At 40.9% G+C, this 11,277-nt stretch overlaps 1 protein-coding gene across 2 annotated transcripts in view; it reads right to left on the bottom strand.

The window, feature by feature from the left end:
- Window positions 1-389: 389 nt before the first annotated feature.
- STIM2 (stromal interaction molecule 2) overlaps window positions 390-11,277 on the bottom strand; it is a 68,681-nt gene continuing 57,793 nt past the window's right edge. Inside the window, exons 10-12 of one of the 2 annotated variants that reach the window (XM_075260091.1) lie at window positions 10,747-10,985; window positions 7,998-8,235; window positions 390-2,608 (exon numbers count right to left, since the gene is read on the bottom strand). In XM_075260091.1, coding sequence (XP_075116192.1) covers window positions 2,134-2,608; window positions 7,998-8,235; window positions 10,747-10,985 — 952 coding nt within the window. In that variant the 3' untranslated portion in view covers window positions 390-2,133. The remainder of the gene's footprint in view (window positions 2,609-7,997; window positions 8,236-10,746; window positions 10,986-11,277) is intronic. The other variant, XM_075260099.1, reaches the window with a different exon arrangement.

The following is an 11,277-nucleotide window of genomic DNA, read 5'->3' as shown; positions in this document are numbered from 1 at the left end:
GAAGATGCCAGATGAGAAGGACTGGACCACGGGGCAGCATCAGTGCCAGGAGAGAGTGATTTTATTTTTTTTATTTTCCCCTTCCCTGGTTGTCCAGGCATTAACAAAAAAAAAAAATGTCCAGACCTCTTTAAAAACCATCAATTCAGGAACGGACTCTACAACAATAACATATTATGATGCCATTGATTCCATTCATTACAGCAAAATTGTAAAGGTTTACCCAGGAGATACAGACATCAATGCCCAATGGTCAGACCTTGTTTCCAGTGGTACTGTATGTACTTGTATTGTGATCCCTACAGTACACTGTAATAATGTATGGTGCACATACAGCGGCGATACCTTCCTAAATCAGTCACCAGGCGCTTGCCATAAAACAAAATTCCTTCCAGAAATCAAATAAATTAGTTTATTGGAAAATTGTACATTTTGAAATGTAACAGATCTAGTGATTAAGATTTGAACAGGCAAAAACAAGAGAAAAATATGTCGAAGTATTGGCAAAAGGGGGGTAAGACATACATGTCCGTAGTAGCAAAAGTATTATTAGTTTAAAAGTGGCATTGTGTATGTTACAACATGTACAAATCTCTTGTAGCAGAGAAACAAAAATGCGAGTTAGAGCGGTACGAGCCCCCACTGCACTTATTAGTCGCCTGGGCAGTGTGAGAGGTTTATGGCATACAGTACATTTTTAGCAATACCCATGGTGTCAATTTTGAGCTATGAAAAAAAATGCGTTTGTGTCTGTAACACTCGGACGATAGGGACCATAAACGTTACTTGGTGTTTGCACCGTCTGCATGCTAATGTAGTCAGTGGGTCAGCCCCAAGATACAGTAATACCTCCAACTTCAACACAGTAGAAACTACAGCAAATCCAGTCACCCTTTGCCTGTAAACAATCCTCGGCTTATTGGTTAATAGCACTTAAAAGCACCAATCTAAGTGCATTAACTCCTGCAACGATCCACAATCATCGCTTGCATATAAGATCAAGAGGGCGCCCTCTTGTTATATTAATATCTACATATATCATACAGCTTGCAGCTCTGTGAAATCACAGTGAAAGCCCTGGAGAAAACAAACACTCTTTACAGCAGGACATCATTCTGTAACAGTAAGAATAGGTGAATCTAAGCCTATCCCCCCCATACAAAAATGTATGAGGGTCTTCTTCTGGAAATCGTGTCTAATAGAAACTCTAGGCCAGTGATGGAGAACCTTTTAGAGACCGAGTGCCCAAACTGCAACCCAATTTATCGCAAAGTGCCAACACGGCAATTTAACCTTAATACTGTGCTGATCCACCATTGTGGACCGTTATGGACGATCTGTAATAATATCATATCATTTGTCTGCTATAAAACAGATACTATGTGATAAAAATAGTGAGGGCCCCCCACACAATACAATCTGCTCCACAGTGGCCGATACACAGTACAATTTCCTCCACAGTGGGCCCCACACGGTGTAATCTGCTGAAAACTGACCCCACACAGTATAATCTGTTCCACAGATGGGTGGCCACAGAGAGGGCTCCGAGTGCCACCTCTAGGTTCGCCATCATGGCTCTAGGCTCTTCCTTAAAAACCCAGTCGATCTAAAAGTGAAAACGGACCCTCTTATCTGTCATTTTACAAATATTTCACTTGCAAGTTTCCTTAATTTTTTTTTTTTTTTTCTTCCCCAGACTGAGGGGGGCAGAAAAAAATAAATAAAAACCTTCTCAAACTGTAGTGCAATTGGTTATTTAGTCCGTCATGTAAAATGTCATAGCTCTGTGGAAAGATAAGAAGATGCTCCAGTAAACAAGAGATTGGGTAAGCCCCGACGTTGGCTTGAGTAGTCTGTTAGCGCTTGGAAGTCCGAAGTGGCTTCTTAAAAATTTAGAACTAAAAACTTAAAAGCAGAAATAAATAGACAAAAGTGACTGTAAACAGATCCACTTTCCGTTGAACTTCAGTGATCGGCATGACCTTCACAGTCGGTAAAATAGTAAGACGAACCTCGGAGCATCGCACCCAGAACATCCAGTCTTGAAAAAAAACTCCACAAGGAGTTACATTCTTAAAACGTTAAGACGCTTCATCCATTGTCTTTTTGTTTTTTTTATTCCCTTCAAGTCTATTACTTTGAGATTTTCTTCAGCAGGACTTTGATTTTCGATTGCTTTTTTTTCTCGCCGTTCTGAGAGAGCTCGTGTGGCGTGGTCTTTAGTACAGGAATTCCGTGAACTTCTTGAACTGGCTTGCTGTCGTTCAGAGACGTAGGGAACGGAGGATGGGGTGGCTTGGAGTTGGGTAAAACACTGGAGAGTTGGTGTAAGCTGCAGGATTTCTCCAAAATACCGTTGTATACTTTACTGGCTGGGCTAAAGACCATGCTTTGGCTTTCTGTCAACCCTGTGGTGTCAGGGGAGGAGGCTTTAGGGACATCTGGGGTTACAGGAGAGTCTGTCGATATAGACTCCTCGCATGAGGTTTCCTCTTTTGAGATCTTCCGCGCAGGTTGTTGCTGAACCTCCAGACTTGAAGGTGGTGACTGTCTTCGTCCAATCGAAGAGTTTAATGAGTCGCATTCTGATCCTGTATCTTGAGCTTCCCTGAGAAGAGAAAGAAAAGTTTAAAAAGTTTTTGAATGAGAAAAATTAAAAAAAACATTCTAGAATTTTGATGAATTGAGCACTTTGATCTAAACTATGGCTCTTAAAGGGGATATTCTCAGAGGCAACTACTTATATAATGTGGTTCTGGAGACGATCACTTGACACCCCTGTGTCATCTCCCTCCCCATATATGTATTACATGGAGGCTTTACAGATATTTAGCTCTCACATCATATATGAACACTTCAAGTCTACAAGAATAGGGCATGTAGGGAGGGATTGTCTTCGTGAGGCAAAACCTTTAACCCCTTAGCGACCTTTGACGTACTATTACGTCATGGACGCGAGGTACTTCGCGCACCATGAAGTAATTGTACGTCATGGTGATTCCGCCCGCTCACTAGCTGAGCGGGCGGAATCGGAACTGGGTGATGGCTGTTACTGACAGCTATCACCCTTTTCCATAACCTCCGGTCGGTACTTTTACCGATCGGAGGTTTTAACACTTTGATTGCGATGGTCAAACATTACCACCGCAAACAAAGGGTGCCGCGATCTCTCTCTCTGTTCTAGCACTTCAGGGGCTCTCCAAATGCAACATGGTGCCTGAAACAGATTTCAGCTAAATTTGCCCTCCAAAATCCCAATAGCGATCCTTCAGCTCTGGACTTTACAGTGTGCCCATAGATCACTTTACATCCACATGTGGGGCATTTCTGTTGTTGGGGCAAAGTGCTTGACAATTTGTGGGGTGCATTTTCTTTTTTAACCCCTTGTGGAAATGCATAATTTGGGGTTAAAGCTACATTTTATAGCAAAAAATGTCACTTTTCCTTTTGTTGGGCCAATTCTGTTACACTCCTGTAGGGTCAAAGGGCTCACTAAACCCCTTGGTAAATTCCTTGAGGGGTATAGTTTCCAAAATGGGGTGACATTTGGGGGTTTCCACTGTTTTGGCACATTGGGGGCTCTGCAAAAGGGACATGGTGCCTGAAAAGTATTCTAGTAAAATCTGGCCTACAAAATCCAATTAGCGCTCCATCCGTTCTGAGAGCGACCGTGTGCCCGTACATTAGGGTACCAGCACATATGGGGTATTGTCGTGTTCAGGAGAAATTGTGTAACAAAATGTGGGGTGCAGTTTCTCCTTTAACCCTTTGTGAAGATGAAAAATTTGGGGCTACAGTGACATTTTATTATAAAAAAAAGTAATTTTTCATTTTCACATCTCAATGGTAAAAAAAATCTGTGAAACACCTGTAGGGTCCAAGTGCTCACTATACCCCTTGATAAATTCCTTGAGGGGTCTAGTTTCCAAAATGGGGTGACATTTTGGGGTTTTCCACTGTTTTGGCACCTTGGGGGCTTTGCAATCGGGGCATGGCGCCTGAAAAATATTCTAGCAAAATCTGGCCTACAAAATCCAATTAGCGCTCCATCCGCTCTGAGAGCGACCATGTGCCCGTACATTAGGGTACCAGCACATATGGGGTATTGTCGTGTTCGGGAGAAATTGTGTAACAAAATGTGGGGTGCAGTTTCTCCTTTAAACCTTAGTAAATGTGTAAATTCTAGGGCTAAATGAATATATTAGTGACAGAAATTGAAAAATGTAAATTTGACCTCCATTTTGTTTTAATTGTTGTGAAATGCTGAAAGGGTTAAGAAACTTTCTAACTGCTGTTTTGGATTCTTTCAGGAGTGCAGTTTTTAGAATGGGGTGACTTTTGGGGGGTTTTATTAGAGAGGCCTTTCAAGTTCCCTTCAGAACTGAACTGGTCCCTTGAAAAATGTGTTTTGGAAATTTTCTTGAAAATTTGGAAAATTACTGCTTGACTTGTAAGCCTTATAATATCTGAAAAAAATGAAAGGGTGCTTAAAATTTGATTGCTACATAAATCAGAGACATGGTTAATTATATTTATGAAAAAATTCGGGTAGTATGACTTTCTATTTGAAAGGCTTGCAATTTCAAAGTTTGAAAACTGCATTTTTTTCAAAATTTTCACCAAATTTCCTATTTTTTCATAATTAAAGACAAAACATATCGACGAAAATTTACTACTGACATGAAGTACAATGTGTTACGAAAAAACAATCTCAGAATCACTTGTGTAAGTTAAAGCGTCTCAAAGTTATCGCCATTTAAAGTGACACATGTCAGATTTGAAAAAAGAGGCCTGGTCCTTAAGTCACTTTTGGGCTGTGTCTCTAAGGGGTTAATATGAGAATAGTGAGTGAAGCCCCCTGATCGGTTGGCCAGATGTGTATATTACATGTATGCCCAATCATTTTAATGAGCAGACCCTGGTGATTTTAACAAAAAAAAAAAAATCCTGGACAAATTTTACAGAACCGCCACGCGTGACCGCTGAGGCCAATGGAAAGGGACATGGGCAAAAGATTGGGATGCACCAGAGCACCTGGGACAGGTGAATGTATTTTTTTAATTTTTTTCGCCTCCCCAGCCTAATTTAAAAAGTTTTTGTTTGTTTTTTGTTTTTTTTTATCCCAGATAACCTCTTTAAGGGTACATTCACAAGGATGAATGAGGCGGATACCGCCTTAAAAATCAGCTCCAAATTCTGCGCCATATCTGGCTTCAATCAATTTCAATTGGGAGGCAGACACTGATTTTTTTTTTTCAGCTAGCAGAAAAAATAAGCGCCATGCTCCGTGTTCAGGTGGATTCCACCCAATAACTCCTACTGAAGTGAGTAAGAGGTGGAAAAAGACGGCCTGGTTGTTACGGAATTTTTGATTTCTACGACGGACTCCATTGCAGATTCTGCGATAAAGTTTGGTCAAGCGGAAAAACTCCGCTGCAAATCCCTGAAGCTGAATTTTTCACAGTCTGTAAAAAAAGCCAAACATATCCAAAAGGATACAATCAGTAAGTCCTTTGACTGTTTCCATCAAGGAACTATTGAGCTGAATTATCAGAATGGGGCCAGAACTTTGAGCAGGGTGGGAGATGTTAGATAAGTTGTCGCTCAGGTTCATCACTGTCGACAAGTAGATGCACCAAAGTAAGAGCCTAAGACCTCAGTGCACCCTCTTCTAAATAGTATCTGCCAAAAATAGTCAGTCTGATTTATAGCATGGGCTTGTAAAGCTGTTGGCGCCTAGACTTGAGTCAGCAATAAAATCTACACTATGCCCAAATTGTTGATCGACATATAGCACAAGTGCTTGTTAGTATACGTATAGGTTAGTGACTCTATACTACAGAGGAGTTATAAAGGCAGTAAGATATAGAAAAGGGTTTAGTTATACAGGGTTTGGCTAAAACAGTTGTCCACTTTAAGAAAAAAAAAATAAGATCTGTGTTATTTCCCCAAAGCAGCGCCACCTTTGTCCATTGGCAATCTCTGGTATTGCAGCTCATCACAACGGACATGAATAGGACTGAGCTGTAAAACCAAACAAACATTCTAGGTTTTATGAGAAGAGTTTTGCCTTTTCAGTCACAATAACAGACCCTTTCTTTTCTAACCTTAGGCTCGATTCACACAAAAGACATATTACATTTTTGACCATTTGTTTTATGGATTCCTACAGATCCAAGCAACAAATACTTGGTCTGTTTTTTCACAGACCCATTCACCTCAATGGGTGAGTTGGGTCCTTGAAAATAGAGTATGCTCTATTGTTTGATGCTTTTATAATTATAAAAAAAAAAAACGCAAAAATAGTCCTGCCAAGCACTTAGATGAGTTTATTGAAAAATCTGTCTTGAGCTGAACTAATAATCTGACACTAGTTGTATAGATTGCTGCCTAACAACCTTATTAAACATTGTCATTAGTTGTCAGACCCTATACACACGACTGTAATTCTATCCACAATTACGGCCCCATACATTTCTATGGCCCCATATACACATCTTGTGTCCGGACAGTAGAAAGGGTCCACAAATTACAAAGCATTTCCTATATATGTTCGCATTTGCCGCACAGAATAAGTGTGGGAGATTATACAGGATTCATGATAGCAGATGACTTTGCTAATGCATTGCGGACATGTATATGTGTGGATTACAGAACAGTATTGCAGAATGTAAATTCGCTACGGTCGTATACATGAGACCTTAGGCAGTGTAGCTAGAGTAGCTATAGTGACAAATATGGATGTTCAGCTCAAAGCTAGGTTTTTGCTGTATGGTCAGTAGAGAAGGTAAAAGGCAGCTTGGTAATAGAATAAAGCCATGTTATTCCCAATACCACAGGGCGCTATGCTATGTCACTACTAGCACACCGACCCATTCATCTCTATCGCCCCGTCTGCATGCCGTGTATAATCACAGGCCTGTGTATGTGGGTAGTGACCCTGGCCCAAAACTCAGGACAGGTTCTTTACTAGTGTTGAGCAAATAATATTCGATCGAATACCTCACTCCCATAGGAATGCGTGTAAGTGGCCGAACACCAAGGGTTTAAGCGCATCAAATATTCACTGCGCTTAAGCTCTTGGTGTTCGGCCGCTTACACTCATTCCTATGGGAGCGAGATATTCGACGAATACTATTCGCTCATCTCTATTCTTTACCTATCTGTTTTGTGGCCCAGGCTCACTAAATGATGTGAACAGGACCATAGATGCACAAGCAGCACACAGACCAGCTATATGCATATGGGTCGTGTGTGTGTGTACCCTTAGGGCCCCTTCCCTCGGAGTTTACGCTCCGTGTATTCTGTCTACGCTGCTACACTGCTACTTCTGTCTAAAAATACACGTGTAAAATGTAGCCAGCCATTGAGTGCAATGGCTTTTTCGTATAACGCATGTCTTTTGTTATACGAACATGCCATTGAACTCAATGGCCAACTACATTTTACACGTGTAAAATGTACAGAATACAAAGCGTAAACTCTGTGTGAAGGGACCCTTAATCTGATTTTTCGCAATATTATTTAATTACTATTTTTAGATTATTTTTCCTTTCTTTCATTTGGCTGGCCAACCTATTTTATACAGCACCCATGTGAAAAATAAATGTGAAAAAAAAACAAAAAACTAGAAGGCGTAGAAATAAGAAGTAGGAAAATCCACACAAAAGCAAGCATTGGTCCAAAAAATAAACATTTTTGTGCAAAAAATAAAAAAATAATAAAAAATATATAAATATGTATGTGGTCAAATATTCAAATTGGGTCAAATTGGGTTAAACATGCATATAAACTACTATACTGCAAAATGGACCACAAACCTCAGCCCAGGTTACTACTTAGGTGACCCAGGAATACTATGGGTGCACTGGTACAGGCTCTTTAGCCATTCACCAGGTCAGCCATATTGCCTGATTTGTACTTGCTTCTGTGTCGATGGGAATTCCAGGTACTATAGACTAGTGATAGGTACATGTGGACATCTTTATACAATCTACCTTTTAGGCATATTAGCGTGACTTAATTTCTCATACCACTGCTTTTCTGCAATGAAATATATTGCATCCTCTTCCTCGTCAGTGCGGTACAGAGCAGGACAGCTCGATACTGACAGAATGTCTGGATCAGGTGACTGCAGGACGTGTTGAGACTGGGGGGAAGGTGGAATTACATTACGTCGAGGACGACACATGCTGCTGCTGCGTGCCAATGTTCCATGAGTTTTCAGAATGGAACCTTCGGAGACAGGAAGGGAATTTTAATCGCACAAAAGAGGGGGAAAAAAAAAAAGTAGGTTCAATAAACATTAGATCATACGATAAAAACACCCAGGAAGCTGTTTACAGGAAAATTATACACTGACAACTATAAAAAGAATGACACATTTACTCCGCACGTAAACACTGTACAGATTAATATCAGAATCAGCGGAGTTTCTAATTCATTACTGGACTGGTTCCAATACGTTTTCAGGCTGCAGTTCCTGAGTACTGAATTTCTTCCATGTAGTTTGCTCAAGTGAACACTAGGGGGCCCTCTAAAGTTAAATTAAATAGTGTGCTTGTAGTGAAGGCCAAACCTGCACAACTTTATAGTAGAAATCTGCAAATATGACGTATTGTACGTGTATATAGTAAAAAAAAAAAAAAAAAACTTCAATAATAGGGGAAACAACACTTATTAAATTCCTTTATTGGTGCAATGACAATTCCAAGCCTCGTCAGAGATCGATCAGATATTTCAGGTGAACCTCTCACCAGTCTTCAGCCTCTAAACCCACTTCCAATCACATAGGCCTTCTTTTGTACAGTAAGCAATAGTGGGGTTAATATCCATAAAGCCTACGTACTGGGCCTAGTTATTGACTACCACGGTTTACAAAGGGGAAAAAAGCCCCAAATTTTACTCACAAAACAAAAACACTACACGTTGATACCTCACCGATACTCAGGACAAGCAATCTGTAATGTTTGGTAGTGTATATACCTGCTTAAGGAGTCTACCATGTAACTTGTGTGTGAGAGGAACGTGCGGATTCATTACAGGCAGTGGTCAGGCTCCTCGCTCACAGACTACATGGATTTCAATACCACACAGACTGTAGGCCCAGAATAGGCCAAGACACAATTTTCACAAGCGGCCCCAGATATAGCAGGTGGCACTGAAGTTATAGAGGACGGTATGGCTGGAAACAGCTTGTGTGAGGCTTATAGCAATATATGTCAATGGAGGACAATGTTTTTGCTTCACTTTTCACCTTTAACTGTAGCTGAGTTCATGAAGTTCATGTTTGTCCATTCCCCTGACAGGTCAATGTTCGTAAACACTTGCATTTCCCATGTAATGAACACAGGACACTTTTTCTGTGTATTGGGGTTATCCACGTTCAATATTAGATCTACGAGGGTCCGACACATTGGACCAGCGCAGATAACCTGCAGCGGGCCACGCTGCTCCCAGAAACATTTAGCTGTAAGTACAGGGGCAGATCTGTGGGGGTCCCAGCAGTTGAAACACCGCAGAACTAAAATTGATGACCTATCCTAAGGATATGTAAGTGGACAACGCCTTTAAAGACTCAGCACTCTGTTGTTCTCCTGCTATTCCTCCTGGAAAAGTGTGAATAAACTAACATTACCCTTCTCCTTGTGAAGAGAGGTTTCTCTACACCCACAATGACATTGCAGAGCCATATCCCACTGACAAGGTAAAGGGTAATTACCAGTTGTCAGTTTATTCATATATTTCCAGGAGTATTAAAAGAGGAACGACAATACAGAATTCTAAGAGTATAGTCCCAGTATAGTTATTTAATACAAGATACAGGAGAGCTCACAGAACAAGACTGAAACATTAGCTAAGTGCGGAGTAACTCGATAGATTTTATTTTAGAAAGACAAACAAAACCTTCATGCGTTCACTGGTTTCAGCCACAACCTTTGTGTGCAAGTCTTACACCGAGGATTTCAGCAACAAGAATAAAAAAGTATTAATAATAATCCCTTTGTCTACAAACGACAGCGATGTAACCCGCGGCCCCTCCCTCAGTGTACGTGACTAAGGAGCATTTCCCAGGAGACGATTACTTCTAATTATTCTAATTAACCCCTATTACAGAACTGATGAGGCGGTGAAAGGGTAAATAACACAGGGTCATTTTTTGAAAACATGACTTGTCTCACTAGGTTTATAGTAAGAATATGCGAATCTGTCTTCCATGATGTAATTAAGAAGTCAGTGCCTCAGTCATGCAGTCCAATAGAAGGCGTGCCCTGAGGATGTGCAAGTCTGTCTTCCATGATGTAAGCCCTCTATTGGGCTGCATGACTGAGGCTCTGTCTTAATTACATCATGGAAGACAGACTTGCACATCCTCAGGGAGCGCCCTCTATTGGACTGCATGACTGAGGCACTGACTTCCTAATTACATCATGGAAGACAGATTTGCATATTCTTCCCATGTTCCCTAGCACAGTGGAGCACTAATGGCTTAATATAAACAGTGGTCTCTCCCTATGGAGTGACAATATCCCCCTAACCCTAGGTTTATAGTGTGTAAGAGAAGCAAAACCCACTCTTTTTTTACATTTGAGTTCATTTTTCTGATACATATGCTAATGAAAATCATTTAGGGTTAACACTGTATAAGCCACCATTTACCACTCATTATTATATATGACATGTCTGTTTTATGGTAGGTGAAAGCCGTGTATCTGAAAATAGGAAAGACAAGAAGAGTGTACATACCATGGAACTGGGAAATGATTGGAGGCGTATCCTCATCCAAGTCATCCACTCCACCAGCTATCGGGTAAGGAGGAATGGAGACTCTGGGCATAACCACCCAACTGTGGTCAGAGTAAAGTGTAGATGTCAGGTTTGGCAAACCAGAATTGTGCACAATCTGAAAACCACACATTTTCTCAATCTGTTGCCAACGATAAAGTCGCTCCCGCAGACACGTGGTTAACTCAGAAAGTGCTTTCCTGTGGGATAAAGATTCAGATGTTAACGCACACTAAAAGTGGAATGACGTTCCAACATCAAACACCCCATTTACCTTTGTATATGAAGAAAATGTCATTGCCTAACTTCATTCCTGTACTGATTTCCCTTTCAAGACAGTCCCCCTCCCATGGGCTGATATAGATGTTGTTTGTTTGCTATTACCCCCTCCCTCTCCACAGACTCTGCCTTGACTTCTCTCCTCTCTCAACACAGATGCTACCTATGTGAGATCTCTCCCCCTCAATCAGCAATGATTTCTCCCCTCTGTCT

Source organism: Leptodactylus fuscus, chromosome 1, assembly GCF_031893055.1.
Source record: "Leptodactylus fuscus isolate aLepFus1 chromosome 1, aLepFus1.hap2, whole genome shotgun sequence".
Classification (NCBI taxonomy): Eukaryota; Metazoa; Chordata; class Amphibia; order Anura; family Leptodactylidae; genus Leptodactylus; species Leptodactylus fuscus.
This window is presented reverse-complemented; position numbering and strand designations above follow the sequence as displayed.